General features: G+C 46.0%; 2 protein-coding genes across 2 annotated transcripts in view; one reads left to right on the top strand and one right to left on the bottom strand.

Moving 5' to 3' along the window:
• The window catches only part of LOC147115816 (UDP-GalNAc:beta-1,3-N-acetylgalactosaminyltransferase 1-like), a 485,760-nt gene that overhangs the window by 39,422 nt on the left and 423,238 nt on the right, over nucleotides 1–23,100 (bottom strand). The gene's annotated exons all lie outside the window — the stretch shown is intronic.
• Nucleotides 20,406–22,312, top strand: LOC147115818 (ADP-ribosylation factor-like protein 14). Its single transcript, XM_085990401.1, has one exon. The coding sequence runs from the start codon at nucleotides 21,731–21,733 to the stop codon at nucleotides 22,310–22,312; it is 582 nt and encodes a 193-aa protein (XP_085846527.1). The 5' UTR covers nucleotides 20,406–21,730.

Below are 23,100 nucleotides of genomic sequence, written 5' to 3'. Positions count from 1 at the left end.
CCTCCGCAGCCAGCTCGGCACAGTCCGTAATCGTAGAACTGGCCAAGACTGCCTGAACTGGCTCGGGTAGCTGGCAGAGGAAAAGCTCTCAAAATAAAAAACATTGGGGCTCTGAACCCAAAAGCGTGAGCATTTGGCTCATCAATTCTGATGGTTTTGAGTCCCCAAGACCCGGCATTGCGATAAGTTTGTGTGCACGCTCTGACTTAGTTAGACCATACACTTGTAGTAAACGATCTTTTAAAGCTGAATACTTGCCCTCTGCCGGTGGATTCCCCAGGATGTTGACGACCCGTGAAGCCGTGGCACTGTCCAGAGCGGAAACCACGTAATAATAACGGGTTGAATCCGCTGTAATATCCCGGATAGCAAACTGGGCTTCTGCTTGGAAAAACCATGCTTCTGGTTGCTGTTCCCAGAACTGCGGCAATTTAAGGGCAACGGCGTTCGTGTTCATTATGAATATCTTGAAGAAAGTTGTCCAACGAGCTCGAGGTCACCAATGTAGGAACGGAAGTTCCTATCCGAATAACGAAGTCCAACGCAGTGAAACGAAATAATTAAACTTTAATAAACAAATTACTTTAACTGATAACTACAAGAGCAGAGGTCAGCAGGTCTGTTCAGGTTCCCAGCCTTTCTCAGACTGCCCTTAAATACTGGAAACCGACGTCATGACGTCATCACGTTTTCCGCGCCAACTGGGGGTCACGTGATCGGCGTCATGACGTCATCACGTGGAAATACAAGAACCTACACACAGCTTAAAGGTGCAGTCCACAACTGCACTACAGAGTGGTTAAAGGAATGATTACAGATTGTTCAGTGTCTCTTGGTGGCTCCGCCACAGTACTGCAGGTATGAGAGTAGAATTGACTAAAGTGGACTGGGAAAACAGATTAAAGTGTAAGACGGTACAAGAGCAGTGGTCTACATTCAAGGAGATATTTCACATCTTTCAAGATAAATATATTCCACTGAGGAAAAAGGGGAATAAAAGAAAAGACAGCCATCCGTGGCTTAGTAAAGTAATAAAGGATAGTATCCGACTGAAAACAAAGGCATAAAAAGTAGCCAAATCTAGTGGGAGGATAGAAGATTGGGAAGCATTTAAAAGCCAGCAAACAATAACTAAAAGATTAATTAAGAAAGGGAAGATAGATTATGAAAGTAAACTAACAAAAAATATAAAAACAGATAGCAAGCGTTTCTACAGCTATATAAAAAGAAAAAGGGTGGCTAAAGTGAACGTTGGTCCCTTAGAGGATGGGACCGGGAAACTAGTGGTGGGGAACATGGAGATGGCAAAGACACTGAACAAATATTTTGTATCAGTCTTTACAGTAGAGGACACTAAAAATGTCCCAACACTGGACAAACAGGGGGCAATGGGGGCGGGGGGAGGAGCTAAACACAATTAAAATCACTAAGGAGATGGTACTCAGTAAAATAATGGGACTTAAGGCGGATAAATCCCCCAGACCTGATGGCCTACATCCTAGGGTCTTGAGAGAAGTGGCGGTAGGGATTGTGGATGCATTGGTGATTATTTTCCAGAACTCCCTGGACTCAGGAAAGGTCCCGGCAGATTGGAAAACTGCTAATGTAACACCCTTATTTAAGAAGGGAAGTAGACAAAAAGCTGGAAACTATAGACCAGTTAGCCTAACATCTGTGGTTGGCAAAATGTTGGAGTCCATTATTAAGGAAACAGTAACAGAGCATTTGGATAAACATAATTTAATAGGACAGAGTCAGCATGGTTTTATGAAGGGGAAGTCATGTTTGACAAATTTGCTCGAATTCTTTGAGGATGTAACATACAGGGTGGATAAAGGGGAACCAGTGGATGTAGTGTATTTGGACTTCCAAAAGGCATTTGACAAGGTTCCACACAAAAGATTACTGATCAAGATAAGAAATCACAGGATTGGGGGTAATATACTGGCATGGGTGGAAGATTGGCTATCTAACAGAAAACAAAGAGTTGGGATAAATGGTTCGTTCTCGGGCTGGCAATCAGTAACTAGTGGTGTTCCGCAGGGGTCAGTGCTGGGACCCCAACTCTTTACAATCTATATTAACGATTTGGAGGAAGGGACCGAGTGCAACATATCCAAGTTTGACGACGATACAAAGATGGGAGGGAAAGCAGTGAGTGAGGAGGACATAAAAAACCTGCAACAGGACATAGACAGGCTAAGTGAGTGGGCAGAGATTTGGCAGATGCAATATAATGTTGGAAAGTGTGAGGTTATGCACTTTGGCAGAAAAAATCAAAGAGCAAGTTATTATCTAAATGGAGAGAAACTGCAAAGTGCTACAGTACAAAGGGATCTGGGGGTCCTGGTGCATGAAACAATAAAATTTAGTATGCAGGTGCAGCAGGTGATCAGGAAGGCCAATGGAATCTTGGCTTTTATTGCAAGGGGGATGGAGTATAAAAACAGGGAAGTCTTGCTGCAGTTATACAGGATATTGGTGAGGCCACACCTGGAATACTGCGTGCAGTTTTGGTTTCCATATTTAAGAAAAGATATACTTGCTCTCGAGGCAGTTCAGAGAAGGTTCACTCGGTTGATTCCGGAGATGAGGGGGTTGACGTATGAGGAAAGGTTGATTAGGTTGGGACTCTACTCATTGGAGTTCAGAAGAATGAGAGGCGATCTTATCGAAACATATAAGATTGTGAGGGGGCTTGATCGGGTGGATGCGGTGAGGATGTTTCCACTGATGGGTGAGACTAGAACTAGGGGGCATAATCTAAGAATAAGGGGCTGCCCTTTCAAAACTGAGATGAGGAGAAACTTCTTCACTCAGAGGGTAGTAAATCTATGGAATTTGCTACCCCAGAGAGCTGCGGAAGCTGTAACATTAAATAAATTTTAAATGGAGATAGACAGTTTCCTAGCAGATAAGGGAATTAGGGGTTACGGGGAGAGGGCAGGGAAGTGGACGTGAGTCTAGATTTGGATCAATCATGATCCTATTGAATGGCGGAGCAGGCCCGAGGGGCCGTATGGCCTACTCCTGCTCCTACTTCTTATGTTCTTATGTTCTTTGGGACACCACTCCGGTAAATGTACCTCCGTGAAATTTAAAATCACGGAGGCTACCACGTAGTGTACCATCTGGTACAGCATCTGATCGGTGGGGACTAATACCAACCCATTCCCTGGTCCCTTGGTGGCGGTGGGGCAACCTTCCCTGGGTAACCTCGCCGCCTGCACCGTGGGTGGGGCACAAGCTCAGTGGCATTGACTGGGATCGGGGTGTAAGGGACCGCACACACCTTCAGGCTGGTATCCCACTTCAGCCCCCCCCCCCGGTGTCGTGCCACTGCCGGTGGAAAACAATGGATATGCCTGCGAGGCCGACCTCCTCTGACCCCCACATACAGATGTAAATCCCTTGATCCGGTTCCCACCACTTGTCCCAACATACGCTTAGTCCTCCATGAGTCCCGGTAATCGTCCGATGGGTGTTGTTTTCCAACCGTTCCCACTCGACTTCGGGGTTCCTCATGTCCTTGCTCAACTTCCTGAGCCACCACCACCTATCCAGTGGAATGTGTCCTTTGCACGTCAAACATATTCGCTTTCCAACGGTGACGCTGACCCTCGTGGTAACGACTCGTACCCTGGGGCACAGGAGGGAGGCTTCCCCGTACGTGAATCCGGTTTGGCTGGAGTACTGAGACGAATTGGACCCCAGCCATCCTGGCCAACTTCCCTCGTGGAAGTAAACGGCGGTCTCCTCCGCATCCCGTTCACCGCTCCCATCGATTGCCAGGGCGCCTTGTCTCCCGAACACCCGTAGATGTGGGAGTCCTGGACGTCGCCCCTCCTCTCCACACTCATCCTGATCAGGGCGAATAGGATCACGATCCATTCCATTCCCAAAATCTTTTTGCAAAAGGATGTAAAAGAACATGCAGTCAGGTCCCCAAGAGATTCTCTGGCTTGGTGAAGCATGGTCGGGTCCCGCGACCTCGACCCAAAGATATACTCTGAACAGGCTACTTAACTTAAAACTACCCATCACCTTATTTAAATGTTTAAATCAAACATGGCCACAGTAAATAATAATTCCAATAGGTCTAAGAGAATTAAAAAAAGCATGAAGGCTTTGTGTCTTAATGCGAGGAGCATTCGTAATAAGGTGAAGGAATTAGCTGCGCAAATAGAGATAAACGATTATGATTTGGTTGGGATTACGGAAACATGGCTCCAGGGTGGCCAAGGCTGGGAACGCAACATCCAGGGGTATTCAATATTCAGGAAAGATAGGCAAAAAGGAAAGGGAGGTGGGGTAGCATTGCTGGTTAAAGAAGGGATTAACACAATTGTAAGGAAGGATATTAGCTCTGATGATGTGGAATCTGTATGGGTAGAACTGAGAAATACCAAGGGGCAGAAAACGTTAGTGGGAGTGGTATATAGACCTCCAAACAGTAATGCTGAGGTTGGGGATGGCATTAAAAGGGAAATTAGAGAAGTGTGCAATACGGGCACACCAGTCATCATGGGTGACTTTAATCTACATATAAATTGGGCTAACCAAATTAGTAACAATACTCTGGAGGAGGAATTCCTGCAGTGTTTACGGAATGGTTTCCTGGACCAATATGTTGAGGAACCAACCAGAGATCAGGCCATCTTAGACTGGGTATTATGTAACGAGAAAGGATTAATTAACAATCTTGTTGTACGAGGCCCCTTGGGTCAGAGCTCTCATAATATGATCGAATTCTTCATCAAGATGGAGAATTAAGTTGTTGACTCAGAGACGAGGGTCCTGAATTTAAATAAAGGAAACTATGATGGTCTGAGGCGCGAGTTGGGTAGGATTGATTGGGGAATGTCACTCAAAGGGTTGACGGCGGATAGGCAATGGCAAACATTCAAAATCGCACGGATGAACTACAGAATTTGTTTATCCCAGTTTGGCATAAAAATAAATCAAAAAAGGTGACTCAACCATGGCTAACAAGGGAAATTAGGGATAACATATAATCCAAAGAGAAGACATATACATTGGCCAAAAAAAGCAGCAAACCTGAGGATTGGGAGCAGTTTAGGATTCAGCAAAGGAGGACAAAGGGATTAATTAAGAGGGGGGAAATAGATTATGAAAGTAAGCTTGCAGGGAACATAAAAACTGACTGTAAAAGCTTTTATAGATATGTGAAAAGAAAAAGATTGGTGAAGTCAAGCATATGTCCCTTACAGCCAGAAACAGGGGAATTTATAATGGGGAACAAAGAAATGGCAGACCAATTAAATACATATTTTGGTTCTGTCTTCACAAAGGAGGACACAAATAACCTCCCAGAGATGTCAGAGAACATAGGGACTAATGAGAGGGAGGAACTGAAAGAAATCAGTATTTGTAGGGAAATGGTGTTGGGGAAGATGACGGGATTGAAGGCCGATAAATCCCCAGGGCCTGATAATCTACATCCTAGGGTACTTAAGGATGTAGCCCTGGAGATAGTAGATGCATTGCTGGTCATCTTTCAGAACTCGATAGACTCTGGAACAGTACCCATGGATTGGAGGGTAGCTAATGTTACCCCACTATTCAAAAAAGGTGGTAGAGAAAAAGCGGTAGTAGGGAAAATGCTAGAGTCCATTATAAAAGATGTAATAGCAGAGCACTTGGAAAGCAGTGACAGGATCGGACAAAGTCAACATGGATTTACAAACGGTAAATCGTGCTTAACTAATCTACTGGAATTTTTCGAGGATGTAACTGGTAAAATAGATAAGAGAGAACCAGTGGATGTGGTGTATTTGGACTTTCAGAAGGCTTTCGATAAGGTCCCGCATAAGAAATTAGCGTGCAAAATTAAGGCACATGGGATTGGGGGCAAGGTATTGACTTGGATAGAGAGCTGGTTAGCAGATAGAAAGCAAAGAGTTGAAATAAATGGGTCGTTTTCAGAGTGGCAGGCAGTGACTAGTGGGGTACCGCAAGGATCGGTCCTAGGACCCCATCTGTTCACAATATATATTAACGATCTGGACGAGGGAATTGGATGTAATATCTCCAAATTTGCAGACGACACAAAGCTGGGTGGGAGGGTATGCTGTGAGGAGGATGTCGTGAAACTCCAGTACGATTTGGACAGGTTGGGTGATTGGGCAGAAACATGGCAAATGCACTATAATGTGGATAAATGTGAGGTTATCCACTTTGGTGGCAAAAACAGGAAGGCAGATTATTATTTGAATGGCAATAGATTGGGAGAAGGGGAAGTGCAAAGAGACCTGGGTGTTCTTGTGCACCAGTCGCTGAAGGTAAGCATGCAGGTGCAGCAGGCGGTTAAGAAGGCAAATGGTATGTTGGCCTTCGTAGCAAGAGGGTTCGAGTACAGGAACAAGGATGTCTTGCTGTAGTTGTACAGGGCCTTGGTGAGACTGCACCTTGAGTATTGTGTGCAGTTTTGGTCACCTTATCTGAGGAAGCATGTTCTTGCCATGGAAGGAGTGCAGCGAAGATTCACCAGGCTGATACCTGGGATGGCAGGAATGACGTATGAGGAGAGATTGTGTCGATTGGGCTTATACTCACTGGAGTTTAGAAGATTGAGAGGGGATCTCATCGAAACCTATAAAATTCTGTCAGGCCTGGACAGACTAGATGCAGGAAGGATGTTCCTGATGGCCGGGGAGTCCAGAACCAGGGGTCACAGTCTAAGGATAAGGGGTAAGCCATTTAGCACTGAGATGAGGAGGAATTTCTTCATCCAGAGAGTGGTGAACCTGTGGAATTCTCTGCCACAGAGGGCAGTGGAGGCCAGTTCATTAAATATATTCAAGAAGGAGTTGGATATATTTTTTAAGGCTAAAGGGATCAAGGTATATGGGGAGAAGGCAGGGACAGGGTACTTAATTTGGATGATCTGCCATTATCTCATTGAATGGCGGAGCAGGCTCGAGGGGCTGAATGCCCTACTACTGCTCCTATCTTCTATGTTTCTATGTTTCTATAACTTAAATATAAACACCCACACTTAAGCCAAATAATTACACTTTACTTAAACTTAACTGAAACTAAACTATATACATGTGCCGCCCGTCTCCGGACGGCCAGGCTAATCCCTGGTCGGACTGCGGCTCGCCGCTACCCCCGGCGTGGCCGCACCGTACTTGACTGTTGGTCCCTCGCAGCCCGTGGCTGCTGGCTGAGGGCCTGTGTCCTTGGACCTCTCCCTGACTCGAGGGGCGGCCCTTGGTAACTGGAGGGCTGGTGACCATGGCTTTCTCAGCTGGGGCATCCGTGGGGACCTTCTAGGGGCTTTGACGGGTTGGGCTTTCTTGGCCGCTGGGCCTCTTACCCGAACCACTGCTCCCCCAGGCTTGACCCCTCCCGAACCTGGGCTGGGGGCAGGTAACTTTTCGCGGCCTGCTACTGCGAGCTGAGAGTCTCCGCCCCCAGGTCCCATGGCTGGGTCCGGGGCGGGGTTTTCGCCCTCAGGTCCCTCCCCCTCGTCTGGATCCCAGAAGAGTGGGGGAGTGTCCCAGTCGATGGGCCGGATGGCTCCTCCCTTCAAGCAAGCCACAGCACCTGCCTGTGCAGTCTGTGAACTCGCTCCTGCTGCAGGCTGAGGATCTTTATCCTCAGACCTTTTCCCAACTGTAATGATATCAGCACACCAACTGGCTGCTTTCCCCTTTCAGGCGTAAACACCTTACACTGGTTGATATGGAACCATTTTGTACGCCGGGGCATCTTTACGGCATAAACCATGGGGCTGGCTTTCTCTACAATACTGTAGGGCCCCATGTACAATGGTTCCAAACTACCTGCTCGGGCATAATTCCTCACCATAACCTGATCTCCTATTTCCCACTCATGGTGCTTTCTCGGTCCGAGCAGCAATCGGTTTCTCCGATGCTGCCTTCCCATGTTCCCAGCCGTCTGCCCATGGACCTGCTTCAGGTGCTCAAAGAGGTTTCGGGCAAACCTGTCCCGGTTTACCTCTCTGAGCTGACCCTCCGTGAGCACCAGGGCTAGTACATGGGTGGGGGTCCGCATAATCCTGCCAGTCATTAGCTCGTACGGGGAGTACCCCGTGCTTTTAGACTGGCTGGCCTGGATCCCCATCAGAACCAACAGTAGGACTTCGGCCCATTTACGGGGCGAGTCCACCGTTTCCTTTCTTAACCTTTCTTTCAGGGTCCGATTCATGTGTTCTACAATCCCCGATGACTGGGAGTTGTGGGCTACGTGCCATTTCCCTTCGATGCCTAGCAGCATCAGGGTGTTCTGCGTCACCTGTCCGGTGAACTGGCTCCCTTGGTCGGACTCCACAAACTGTGGTAGTCCCCACCTCGAGAACACTTCCCGGACTAGGGTCCTGGCAGTACCCAGAGCTGTGGCAGCCTTACAGGGAAAAGCCTCTACCCACTTGGTAAACACGTCCACCAGGACTAGGCAGTACTTATAGCCTCCCTGGGCGGTGGGCAGGGGCCCGATGTAGTCAACTTGTATCAACTGCCATGGTCCCTCTACCCTCCTGACGTGTCCCATAGGGACCTTCCTTTTGTGGGGGTCAGGGTTGTTCGCAACGCACACAAGACAGCCTGCACAGAACTCGCGGACTGTGGGATGTATCCCGGCCCGTAAACCTATGTTTACTTCCCAAACCCCTTCAATGGGCTGTTCCAGGATATATCATGTTGGCTGCGAGCTTTGGCTCACAGAGACCCTTCACCTTCAGATCCATCTGTGAGAGGAGCAAGGTCCAGCGGGCAATGCAGGCACTGCTCACTGTTCCATCCTTGATCCTCCCGTCCAGAAGCATCTGGGTGGGTGTGTGATGGGTGAGGAGGGTGATGGGAGAAGTGCCTGTGAAGATCAGTGATCTTTTCACAGCCCAATGTGTGGCCAAAAGATGCCGCTCACAATTGGAATAGCTCCTTTCCACATCTGTGAGTATCCTGGAGGAGTAGACCACCGGCTTCAGACAGCCATGCCGCTCTTGGAGCAGCACAGCACTGAGGCTGTCCCCGCTGGCTGCTACCTCCAGGAAAAACTCTTTCCCCCCATCTATGGCCCCTAAAGCTGGCGCGGTCTGCAAGTCCTTCTTGAGCCGGACAAATGCTGCCTGGCAACCCTCATCCCAAAGCCACTCCACTCCCTTGTGTAGGAATCAGAGCAGAGGGGCTGCGGTGGCTGCATAGTCCTCAATGAAGTCTCTACAGTACCCGGTTAGCCCCAGGAACGACCTCACACCCGTTACTGTGTTAGGGACCGGTAGTTCTTGTACCGCCTCCCTCCTAGCCTTATTTATGGCCATTTCTCCAGCGCACATGGTCAGACCGAGGAATTTCACCTCCTGCTGGCCAATCTGCGCTTTCTTGGGATTTACTTTGAAACCTTGCTGTCCTAACAGCTCCAGCAGTTAGGCCAATAGCGGGCCATGGTCCTCTTTCGAATCAGTGAACAGGAGCAGGTCATCCTCATATTGAACCAACTGTCTGGGCTGGCTAAAATCCTTTAAACTGTCGGCCATGCACTGATGGAAAATGCTGGGGCTGTTGTGGAAGCCCTGTGGCAAACAGTTCCACGTGTACTGTTGCCCTTTAAACATAAAGGCAAACTTGTACTGATCCTCCCTCCTTACAGGGATCGACCAAAACCCATTTGAAATATCCAGCACCGTGAAAGTGGTCACGGATGCTGGAATACTCCCGATGAGGTCGGCAACTGCTGCTACTGTGGGTGCGCAGGCTGGGATATTGCTGTTGAGCACCCGATAGTCCACCGTGGCCCTCCAGGAATTGTCCGGCTTTCTGACGGGCCATAACGGAGAATTCACGTGGGTCGCTATCGGTCTCAGAACTCCCTGCTGCACTAACGAGGACATGGCTGCTTCCATGTCCGGCTCTGCTTCCCTGGGGAAGTTATACTGTTTCTGTGGTCAGGCCATGGGGTCCCCGTCTACGCTGACCTCAAACCCTGTGACCCTCCCGCAGTCGTGTTTGTGAGTGGCAAATGTGGTCAGGTTGGCCTGCACAAATGCCTGGAACTCTGGTGGGGTGTTGCTGACCATGAGCCCGAGGTTATAATCCTCTTTGGGCTTCATGGTGCAGAGGGACCCCTTCCCTTCCTTTCCTGGGATTACTACGATCTCACCGTTCTTTCCTTTACCTGCCCCCCAAAGGCAGTGATTCCTCAAATCCACAAGGATCCCGTGGCCTGCGATAAAATCGGCCCCCAGGACCCCTCTTCCACCCTCCATGTCCCATTTCATCAGGACGCACGTCCACTTGGAGCAGAGCGGTCCTATCCGAATGGCGAGCGGGATGGAAAACGAGCCGGCCTGTTCCCTACCTGTGAACCCCGATAGACTGTATGGGACCCCGCTGGAGAGAGGTGAGGTGATGGGGTTAACTGAGTAGATCACGGTGCGCGATGTCCCCGTGTCCAACAGATAGGTCCCTGTCACCTTTTCCACCTCCATCTCCAAAAGGGGTCTTCTCCACTCATCATATCGGAGCGAACAAAGATAAACAGGCTGCGCTGGCTCTAGTCACGGCTGTGGGTTGGATGGGGCTGACAGGGTGAGAGCACCGGTGCCGGCTTCTACTCTCCCCTGGCCAGTCAGTAAGGACCTCATGGCGTCCAAAAGTGACTCGACCTCTGCGGAAGGGGTCCCTACCCCCGCCTTTTCGGTTGGGGCTGTGGGCTTCTTTCCCTTGTTATCCTTCCAAGGGTTTTTGCACTCCTTCCGCCAGTGACCATCCTTCCCACACCTGTAACAATTGGTCTTTGTGTTGGGGGGGTTACTCTCTTCCTGGTGCCATTCCTTTCTACTCTGCACTCCTGGTTTTACCTCATGCACCTTCCCCTTGGGTAGGTGTGCATCAGCTCCTCTACTGTTCTTGTAAGCCAGAGTGAGCTGCCTAATTACCGTGAGTTCTGTGCTCTGGGGATCTTTGGGATCGAACCAGGCTTCTGCCTTGGCCCGGACCTGTGGCAAGCTGTTCGCCACCAGGCAACGGAGCCAATGCGTCAGGGAATCCCCGTTCAGGAACGTCCGGCCTGGCATCCCCAGGCAAGCTTTCCGGTACACCGGCCACAGCTGGTCCGCAAAAGCCTGCGGGGTTTCCCCAGAAAGCTGGGCCGTCTTCTCCACGCGGGAGAAGGGACTTCCCTCATCCATCCCCATAGCCTCTAGAACCGCATCTCTAAGCTCCTCGTACCCACTCTGCTCCCTTTTACACTCGTCAGAGAGGGATTGGAGGAGATTATTCTCCAGGGAGAATAGCAGCATTTTGGCCTTCTCAGCGTCATCGCAGTCATTGACGCTGGCGGTCTGCTCTATTTCCCTGAAGTGGATCGAGGGGTCTCCCTTTGCGGAAAGCTTCGGGACATGGCTGACCATCACCCTAAGCTGTTGGGTGTTAAAGGGTAATACGAACTGGTTTTGGAGGGGTCCCACAATGTCGCCATTGGCGGGTGGACCGAACCTCCAATGCCGCGCTGGGCACATAGGTCCCGGCTCCGGCCTCTCGGGCGGGGGTTGCTCTACCTCCGCCTCCACCTCTGGCTCCACTTCGGGTTCCACCCCCGGTTCCACCCCCCCTTGCTGCCAAACCTCACTGAAACTTGGCGCTACGGGTGGTGGCCGTGAGGTCTCCTCTCTCTCAACCGGGTCGTCCCTGGGCACCGCCAGTGACGTTGGACCTGTCCTCCCCTCGTTCCCCATAAAATCTGCCTGGCCTGCCTTTGGGCTTATGAGGCATACCATGCCTTTTGCCTTCCGGAGGGCCCGGCTCAGATTTTCTATCCTTTCTCTACAGGGGCCATGGTCTGCCTCCTCAAACCCCTGTTCACTTGCTAGCTTGTAAGCGGCTTTTACCTCCTGTACTTTCTCTTCCTGTTCCCTAATCTGCCTTGCCAAGCGGGCGTTCTTCTCCCGCAACCTGATCTAATTTCCCTAGGCCTCGGTGACTTGGCACCGTAGGTATTCCAACTGGGCCTTGTGTTCTCCCACTAAATGTACTCTTTCTTGGTTCAAAGCCTGCAAAGCTACTAATAACTTTTCCCCTGCGAGAGCCTCATCCTGGATCTCCAGGGCTGACTCCCTTAACTCGACTGCCTGTGCTGCAACGAACCCATCCAAGAGCTGGACCTGCTTTTTAAAGCACATCAGCCAAACTGCCTTCTCTAAGGACTTCTTGTGTTCCTTTCCCTCTGTCCACTTAGCTGCTACATCTATCGGACGCCCAGCCCTTAACAGAGTGGTGATCCACTTCTTAGTGATATTCACCTTGCTAAACACATAATCAGAAATCCTTTCCTCCATCACGGTTTGCTCATCTGAACCACTATCTAATGCATCGCAACCTTGTTGCCGGTGTCCTGCCTTGGTCGCCATTTCTGTAGGGGGTGGCCTGTGGTGGTGACGTGTGCGCCCAGTCAGTTATGCCTCTGACTGTCTTGTGAGCGGTTCGAATCGCTCCCACGCCCCTGGGTTCTAGACACCGGACTTAGGTACAAGGCGGCGGTACAGTGAAGACTCGAGTAGACAGGTGGTTGGATGTAAACAAAACCAAGATTTTATTGAAGAGGAAAAATTGATACAATCTTATGGAAAATTACTAGTGTGCACTTCTACAGGCAAAAATACAAAAGAATAACTATACTTATACAGGGAATGGGGAACACATGGCACATCAAGGGAAAACAACTATCTTAACAATCCCCTTATCCTTATCCCACCCCCTATACCTAACTAGATTAAGCTATGAGGGGTCAGAACTTCATGCTCACCAATCAAAAGGGTTTGTTGGACTCAAAACAGCGGTGGGGTTCAGGGTTCACTCTTGGTGCTCTCTGGAGCCTGCCGTCATCATGTGGTCTCCGGGCGCTGCAAGGGCGTTGTCCAGGTTCGAGTACCCCAAAGTTAAAGTCTCTGTTTCGGTACTTTACCTTACAGGGATGATTCTTCGTCGCCAGCCGACAGTTTGAGTTGGTGTGCAGATATTCGAAGGTCAGCTGAGGCTGAAGGCCCGATAATTCGAAGCCACCCCTCAATTCGTCTCCTCAGTTGGTCTTCTTCAGTCGGTCTTCCTCAGTTGGTCTTCCCTCGTCGCGTCCCGCCTCGCCTGGCCTGAATTGTCCGTGTCCGCCCGATGCAATGCCGGGGCTAGTTTTCAGATGGAGTGGCAAAGGCCAGGGGGTAAGCACAGGCCAGGGAAAGAGCGGCAGCCACGAGGGTGGGCAGAGGGAGAAGAGAAGAGAAGAGAGCCCAAGCCAGCGATTGCTACCTGGGGGCCTTCAATTATACTCCTTTCGAAAAACCCTTATCTGCGCGCCAAATCAGGTTAGTTCTTTGTCTTAATTTTGGCGGGCTATTTTAAATAATGGTAGCAATCCATACTAACTGGTTTTAGATGGCCGGTAATCGCATCTACCGGCCCGATAATTGACTTGTGTTGTCATGAATGTTCCTTGATGGGCCTGTCCAGCCTCGATGGTTCTCTTAATCTGTTTGCGATTATATATGCAGACTGCTTGATGGCCTTAATTATAGGCCTAATCTGAATTTAGATTTGTCTCCAATTCGGTCTAATACATAATTCAGAGTCCTGTCTGGTTTCAAAATACAAAGTCTCTCTTCACAGAAAACTGCAGCTTGGGTTTCAATCCACAAGCTGTCTGCGCTGCAGAATCCATTTTAAAATCCCACAGGTTTTCTGCCACGAGGCACGGACGCCATCTTGGGTACCCTTTTTGATTTAAAAATGTCCACGCAGGGTCCCGTTTATTAATAACAGCCTTCGGGGAAATGCAGAAATTTTGCAAATCTTACACTAGTAAAGCAAGCTCATGAACTAGCAACTGGTGTCTCTGTTCTTCATTTGTTCTACCCATATATATTACATTCATGAAATTGAATTACAGTCCTAGAATTTCCTCAGAGCTGCTCCTGCTCCAACAATGTAACTTTGCCAATGTAAGTGTGGCAGAATCATTGTTTATGCACATAAACATGATTTCCACTGCGCTTCTGGGAAATTACAATGGCGGAGTGGGAGTAGCTCTAAGGAAAGTCCAGGCCATAGAATTAAAAGTACATTTTTTTCTTATTGGTTTTATAAACAACTTTACCATCTAAGCAGAACTTGCCATGGTTTCATGCTACTGTTGGGGCCTTGAATGCAGTGGGTGACATATCAGAAATTCACAGGTGCTTTATCAAAAATTTGCCATCCATTGACATTAATGACTGAAACATTGCAGGCAACACAGCTGTAATTTTCTAATGAACCGTGCGAGGCCTCACCAGTGGCCTCAGAAAGTTCCACCTTATGTATTCTGTGCCTTAAATGATCTCAACGACATGTGATTGTCCCAGTTTTACCAATCCAGTGAGCATTTTAGTTCCTTGCATTGCCTCATGGCAATTAATAGCCTGACAAAAACTCAGCATTCACATACCTTTTTTCATTATTACTTAAACGGAAGCATCTTCTGCTAAGTTGCCCCATAATCTCCATATTTCTCCACACAGTTGTGGATATATGAAATAAACCAACTATAGCAGTTAATGTTGTCACAATTATCACCTTAAAAAAGAACTGGATAAACATTAGGTTAAGAATAGGATTAAGGATTAGAAAGTTACATTTAGATAGAGCACTTTAAACAAGGCCCATGGAAGGCTTGGGTTAGGCTAGCAAAATGGACTTTTCTTATTCCATGCTTTCTTACTTTCAATGTAAGAAAGAAAATGCAATGCACATCCCTGCAGCCCAATAGCCATTGTGAGGTGTTACCGGAGCCATTGACCCATATAGTGCCTTTAAAATTCAATGACTGTGAATAAAACCTACTTCACTAAAGAAATATCATTATTTCAATTATCAGTTTTTCCAAACAGTGTAAAGATACAACCAATGGGATAAATCAATTTTATAACATCCTAGTGTGATATTAAACGTAATCGCACGAGTAACAGAGCAATCTTAACATCATTGGCAGAAAAAAATAAACCATCAACAGTACTCTCACCACCTGCCAAAGCTGTACAGATGTTATATACAGTCCCCTGCTTACAGTGCAACAATTGAAGAGTAACATAAATTTGATACATTGGGGGTAACATTTCTCATCACTAGTAACGCAAAATGAACCGATAGTGAATCGGCAGCTCATTTTACAATGCGCCCAATTTTTTTTTGATTTAGTATCAGCCTGTTTTCCACAACAGCCATTGATCATTTTCACCCTCATAAATGACTAAAATTCAATTGAAATCAATAACCTCCCAGAGATGTCGGGGAACATAGGGTCTAATGAGAGGGAGGAACTGTATGAAATCAGTATTTGTAGGGAAATGGTGTTAGGGAAATTGATGGGATTGAAGGCCGATAAATCCCCAGGGCCTGATAATCTACATCCTAGGGTACTTAAGGAAGTGGCCCTAGAAATAGTAGATGCATTGCTGGTCATCTTTCAACATTCTATAGATTCTGGAACAGTTCCCATGGATTGGAGGGTAGCTAATGTAACCCCACTATTCAAAAAAGGTGGTAGAGAGAAAACGGGGAATTATAGACCGGTAAGCCTGACATCGGTAGTGGAGAAAATGCTAGAGTCGATTATAAAAGATGTAATAGCAGAGCACTTGGACAAAGTCAACATGGATTTACAAAAGGTAAATCATGCTTGACTAATCTACTGGAATTTTTTGAGGATGTAACTGGTAGAATAGATAAGGGAGAACCAGTGGAAGTGCAACGAGACCTGGGTGTCCTTGTGCACCAGTCGCTGAAGGTAAGCATGCAGGTGCAGCAGGAGGTTAAGAAGGCAAATGGTATGTTGGCCTTCATAGCGAGAGGATTCGAGTACAGGAGCAAGGATGTCTTACTGCAGTTGTACAGGGCCTTGGTGAGACCACACCTTGAGTATTGTGTGCAGTTTTGGTCGCCTTATCTGAGGAAGGATGTTCTTGCCATGGAGAGAGTGCAGCGAAGATTCACCAGACTGATACCTGGGATGGCAGGAATGACGTATGATGAGAGATTGGGTCGATTGGGCTTATATTCGTTGGAGTTTAGAAGAATGAGAGGGGATCTCATTGAAACTTATAAAATTCTAACAGGACTAGACAGACTAGATGCAGGAAGGATATTCCTGATGGCAGGGGAGTCCAGAACCAGGGGTCACAGTCTAAAGATAAGGGGTAAGCCATTTAGGACAGAGATGAGGAGGAATTTCTTCACCCAGAGAGTGGTGAACCTGTGGAATTCGCTACCACAGAAGGCAGTTGAGGCCAATTCATTAAATATATTCAAGAAGGAGTTAGATATATTTCTTAAGGCTAAAGGGATCAAGGGATTTGGGGAGAAAGCAGGGACAGGGTACTGAATTTGGATGATCAGCCATGGTCTCATTAAATGGCGGAGCGGGCTCGAGGGACCGAATGGTCTACTCCTGCTCCTATCTTCTATGTTTCTATGTTAATACAAACTGCTAAAGATTTATTTTGTTTAATATCGCGCTCTTCAACAAAATGCTAATGAAGTTCCTCAGATTTTGGTGAAAGGAGGCAAAGTCAAAGGGACTTTGCTCCGTCTGCCAGTAATTCCACTGAGGCTTTGCATTTGATGAGTTTGTAGCTATTGCTCCAATGACAGATTTAAGTCTTCAGTAAACATTTCTTATGAAACAAGACAGCTGGAGTTAATAATTATTGAAAAAGGAATTGAAAAAATAAGAAGTCAACAAACAAGCAGTGTTACTTAGATTTTTTGTAGTTGTCCTTGAAAATGTAATAACAAAAATGTGTCTGTTCTCTTGTCCCGATACTACCTTAGTTAGATTTAACGAGTTTGATGTTCCAAAGTCCATACTCTAAAGTTACATAGATTAATCTGTGGTAACATTTTCCGTTCACCAAGGTGAAGAATGAGTGAGGGCACCAGTAGAGGAGTAATGGGTGAGGGCACCAGTAGAGGGTTAATGGGTGAGGGCACCAGTAAAAGAGATGTTAATCATATCTTTAACTCTTTCAAGTGTCCTTTAAGTTAACATTTTATATCAGCACTGGTAAAGTTTTTTTTTTTACAGCATTTCTCCTTTTTAAGTACATTAAAACTATGTTATTAACATCTTATAAAGTAAAATTCCTTCTGTGACAAACTTGCATTTCTAACAGATTTATGTGAAAATGGTATGCAGTGTCCTCGTTTAATGAGTCATAGATTTAACAATGACATTTGTTGTAATAAGGGTTCAAAGATCATTGAGGTGTGTTTGGCAAAGTGTGATGTATTCAGAAGTTCTGCTCATTTTAATTATTATTTTCCAAAGTCTGGTACCAGGTGGTGCATGTGGAAAGGAGAACAATTAGAGCTCAGGGTGTTTTATTGAGTCCGGTCATGTGTTCCATGTCTTTGCTGGATTAACAATAAAGGATTTTGATAAGCATCAGTCTTCATTGATTTGCCAAATTTTGGCAAGGATTCCTTACTCAACTGCTCATAAAAAAAATACTTTGGCCTCCGCCCTGCCTGGAGCCAACATTTTGCAATTAGTAGAAGCTCTTTCCTGATTTACAAGCAATTAAAAAAAGGAGCTATTAGTAATTTGTATGTGGGGGAGTGAATTTGATGTCACGACCTTCCATCCCTGATCTCCCCAGAAGTACGCTGGCTGCCAAATTAGAAGCTAGCAACTTTAGGTGTACAGGGTGCTCACCTGAAACAACTGTTCGGCACCCTGCATGTGCAAATTGAGGTTCTAATACCAGTTGTAAGACCCCAATCAAAGTTGCTCAGAAAATGGGTGGCGCTTACGCCGCACATGCTCTGCAAAGTTATTCCGGGTCTTCAGCAGCCTAATAAACAGTCCTTAAAGGGAGCGCAGTAGGCTGCCCACAAAAAGGTAAGAAAAATGTATTCATACTTCCATTTCTGTGAAAAAACACAAGAACACTGCAAGATGCTGCTGGCCCACGTTCTTCCCCTTCCAACTCACTTCCACCCCAGGACCTACCTGCTGGTCTGGCATCGAAGCTGGCTGAAATTCTAAAGATCCTGACTCACGAGTTGCATTGGGACATCTGATTGATGGCCGCAGGTTACCAGTTTAATTTAAATGAGGCCCAAGGCCCAATTTGGCTCGGGTCTCTCGCCATGTGTTCAGGTGTGAGTTCAAATCGAGCCACCCATTTCATGCCAGAAACATGCAAGTCGAATTTCTCCCCCATTATATGACTTTGAGACTGCGGAAATATTTAAGAAACATATCAAATCAAATCAACTTTTATTGTCATTGTTAGTGCACAAGTGCAGTACAACGAAATGTAGGCTTGCGGCTCCCGAGAGTGTACATTTAGATTAAGACATTTAAACATTCAACATACATTTGGCTTGTAATTCATTAACATAAACATAACCATAATAAAGTGCATTGAAAGATGTGCAGGCTTTAGAGTTTATTTGTGGAGTTCAGTAGGATGACAGCCCTGGGAAAGAAGCTGTTCCTAAATCTGGTCGTACGGGTGCAAATGCATCTGTAGCATCTCCCAGGTGGCAGGAGGGCGAACAGACTGTGGCTGGGGTGGGTAGGGTCTTTGATGATGGACCGTGACCTCCGTAAACAGCGTTTCTGGTATATGTGCTCTATGGTCGGTAGCCGGGTGCCGGTAATGCGTTGGGCAGTTTTGACTACCCGCTGCAGGGCTTTCTGGTCATAGTAGCTACAGCTGCCATACCATACTGTGATACAGTTCATCAGGATGCTCTCTATTGTGCAGCGGTAAAAGTTAGAGAGGATCAGGGGTGACAGGTTACATCCCTTCAGCCTCCTTAGGAAATATAGGCACTGCTGGGCCTTCTTCACCAGAGAGGAGGTGTTGAGGGACCAGGAGAGGTCTTCCGTGATGTGGACTCCGAGGAACTTAAAGCTGTCCACCCTTTCCACCACAGCCCCATTGATGTGGATGGGGGTGTGACTTCCACCTCATCACATCCTCTTTAGCCTTGGTTGCAGCCTACCTAGCTACCTACCTACTCTGAAGATGAAAAGTGTGAGGAAGGCAATGGGAAACTACTTCATAGAATTACATAGAATATACAGCATAGAATCGGGCCATTTGGTCCAACTAGTCTGTGCTGGTGTTTATAATCCACACGAGTCTCCTCCCATTCCATCTGCCTCATCTCAGCCTTTCAGCATATCTTTCTATTCCCTTTTCTCTCATGTACTCATCTAGTTTCCTTTTGAAAGCATCTAAGCAATTTGCCTCAACCACTTCCTGTGGTAGTGAGTTCCACATTCTAACCATTGCAGCTACTCTTTCCTAGTAAGTGGCTCGTTAGGAGTAACATTTGTAATCAGCAAAAATTATACCGATTGCAAATATATTTAAGCTCCTTTTATTTTCAGAATGACATATGTCAAAATAGATTAACAAGGAAGAATTTCCATAGGGGTTTCCCAATCTCCCACCTTACCTTTGGGTGAAGATCAACAGAAACCCAGGAGAAAAGATATAATCGACAGTTCCCGTCATTTCTCCAGGGTTTCCGCTAATCTAGACTGAAGTTATGGCAGGAGATTGGGAGAACCCCTGGGGAAATTACTGGTGTAGATTTTTAAATCAAAATGAGTGATTCTTAGCTTTAAAGAATGATGCTTGGCAAATCTATTTATACAATTGAGCTTGGCTCACTTGATAGCACTCTTGCTTTTTAGTGAGAAGGTTATGGGCTCGAGCCCCACTCCAGGACTTGATCTAGCCTCACACTGCAGCAATGGGGGAGTGCTGCATTGGTAGAGGTGTTATTTTTCAGATAAGATGTTAAACTGAGGCCCCATCTCCCTGTTCAAATGAATCTAAAAGGTGCAGTAAAAGGGAGCTCTCCTGATGGTGTGGTCACCATTCATCCCTCACCCAACACTGTTGGAGCAGCGCCCCGGCACAACTCCTAAATTTCGGATTTCTGGCTGCCCATCCGCCCTTAAGAATGTGCACCACTGTTTAAAAGACACAATTTTTCAGGATACATTCATCAAAATGGAAGCACTTGGTTAAAGACACACTGCTCAACTGAGAATGCTTGTAGAAACTTGTGTTATTCAGATGTTCTCTATTTATCAAAATTTTAAATAATTCATACAAAAGAATCATCCTAGGAGAGTCATATTCACTGCTTTAGTTGTTTCCTTAAAGGTTTCCAGCAGACCAGTGAAGCATGACTTATTTGCTTCATAACATGCGTCATACATTAGTGGTTTCTCCGTGTGACTTCGTTTAAGGAATGGTGGACAATTTCCATGACAGTGTCCTAACTTACTTTTCAAACACAGTAACTACATAGAATGACATAGAATCTGCTGCACAGAAACGGGCCATTCGGCCCAACTGGTCAATGCCGTGTTTATACTCCACAGGATTCTCCTCCCACTCTAATTACCTCTTCCCACCCTGCCCCCATACCCCTCTATCCCCTTCTCCCTCATGTGTGCATGGAGCTCCTCTTTAAACGGATCACTGTTATCTGATGCAACCATTCCACGTGGCAGCCAGTTCCACAGTCACATTCTTCACTCTCTGTGTAAAAAAATCCTCCTAAACTCTTTATTTGAGCTGTTAATGGCTCCTATATTTATGCCCCCTTGATCTGAACTCACCAACTCTAACTGTTGCTCTTTCTGTGAGTGACAACTGTTATAAAATTGGGAGCTTGGCTTTTCTTTCCCTGAAAGGCTTGGATTTTCATTTATACCCACACGTATTTTTATAAATCTTACATAGGGGCGGTCGATTTACTACACTTAGGACCACTTCGTGGCGCGACCTGATCTCTCTCGACCAGAGGGCGAAATAGTGCAAAAGAGCACCAGTATATATGTTATAAAACGAAGACAGCGCCCGGCTTCAATCCGAAGATTTATAATATTCTTCAAACTCAGTCAAGTGTGGAAGAATGGAAATTGACAGAGATCTTCAAAATGTTGCGTTCTAAAGTTTAATGACTGCAGCCGGATTTAAAGCCTTGATTAACAAAATTGGAATATAATATATATTTTTTAAATAGAGCTATATAAGGATATTAATTTAACCTAATTATCAGTGAATTGCATTTTAATTTGATAAAATATAATGGCAAATAAGGAGAGTTGAGGGGCGAGAGGCTGCACTTTCAGTATGTCGAATATATTTGTGTATGGAGAATATGATTTGGCTATAGGTGTTACTGTTTGAAAGATGATTGGAGTTTATTTCCAACATTTCTACAATTTTGTTATGCAGTATACAGCAGACAGTAAATTCATAGACGCATATACTATTTCATGAGGAAAAAAATGAAACAGGTTGTAGCAGCATGCTGGAAGATACTTTTTTAAGTGTGCTACGATACCTGAGTATTAGGCAACTCTCTGAAAGGCGGTTCTTTGTTTAACTAGGTGTACTTTCCCCTTTTTATGCCACACACACACACACATTGCCCCGGCCAACCTTCTGCTAAGGTGTTTCAACATCAGCGGCCCAAACCAAACATCCTCTTATCTCTTACAGTATTTGATAAGGAGGCACTGTATAAATAGCCGCAGGTGCTTGCTTTTATATCAGTCTGCTTCGCAGGTCCGTGGCTGAGACACGGAAGTATTTGTGTTCAGAGAATACCCCCAATATCTGGCGGTAACTTGTCAGCGGCAGAACAGTTACAGCACAGAGATATATTGTTGACTCCCAATGGGTTTGTTAACCTCTAAAACGAAACAAGCTCGCATATTGATGCTGGGCCTGGATGCAGCCGGTAAAACCACTTTGTTGTACAAACTCAAATTCAGTAATACGGAATTTCTCACAGTCTCGACTATAGGTTTCAACGTGGAAATGCTGGAGAGTGATAAAAGTGTTGCGCTTACCGTTTGGGATGTTGGCGGCCAGCACAAGATGCGACAGCTCTGGCCGCATTATTTTCAGGACACGGATGGGCTTGTGTTTGTTGTGGACAGTACCGACAAGAAGCGCATGGAAGATTCCAGGAAGGAATTTGAACGGACACTAAAACACGAGTGTTTGAAAGGGATCCCCGTGGTGGTAATGGCAAACAAACAAGATCTTAGCGATGCGCTGTCTGCAGAGGAAATCACCAAACGTTTTCACTTAAAAAGATGCTGCTCCGATCGAGACTGGTATGTACAGCCATGCTGTGCCAAAACGGGCGAAGGTTTAACTGCGGCCATTAAAGTTATAATTTCACACGTCAAAAAGAGAATGAACTCTAAAGACGAAGGATCACAGGGTGATATTCAAGAGGACAGGTTATGAACTAAAGGTCTCAGCGCGTCTGGTCAATCTTTTGTTGAAATCAAAGAACACGAACGATTCTATATGCTGGTATATTGATGCTCTCGATCTCATCTAAAATCCGACGATCACGGCTCTGTTTCCATCCTTCTTTATTACTTTTATCCGAACTGACAGGCCGACAGAACGAAAGTTAATTAAGAATATAGAAAAATAGTTGTAGTCAAGTTTTGGAGTACAGCATGTTGATATTGTAACCAATGTTAGCGGCCGTGCCTTCAACAGCGCCCATAGCCTGAGAATTAATTTAATAAAAGATTATTTTTAGTTTAGGATATGAGATTTAAATGGGGTATTCCACTCTTTCACAAATACTCAGAAACGACACTCTCTTTGGGCCGGTCCTATATGGATGGGATGTCCTATTGCTTAACTTTGGTTTTCTTTTTTATCCCCTTGGGTTTCAATTATTATTTTAAAAAAACAAGATTTTATTTAACAATTAAAAACACAAGGCAATACAAAATGCCAGTAATACTGTTGGAGGATTTATTTATTTATGATTAGATGTTCTATCTATTCTATTCTATCTAAGGTTTTTCAAACGTTGAGACTAAATGCTCATAGATTTATTACGTTTATTAGTACTCACTTAAAATAGTACTTACAATCACATTGGATGATGATGATTGAAGAAATCAGCCTGTTACAATTCTGAGCTCAGTATTCAGGTTGATCAAACCTTCAAATCCAAATTCTCATTACGCTAAGTGGTCTTATGTTCTTTTTTATTACTCCTGCTACATGAT

The sequence above is a fragment of the Somniosus microcephalus genome, chromosome 6 (assembly GCF_052327205.1).
Source record: "Somniosus microcephalus isolate GS21.2 chromosome 6, FLI_Smic_1.0, whole genome shotgun sequence".
NCBI lineage: Eukaryota > Metazoa > Chordata > Chondrichthyes > Squaliformes > Somniosidae > Somniosus > Somniosus microcephalus.
Note: the sequence above shows the minus strand (reverse complement) of the source record. Positions and strands in the feature narration are given on the sequence as shown.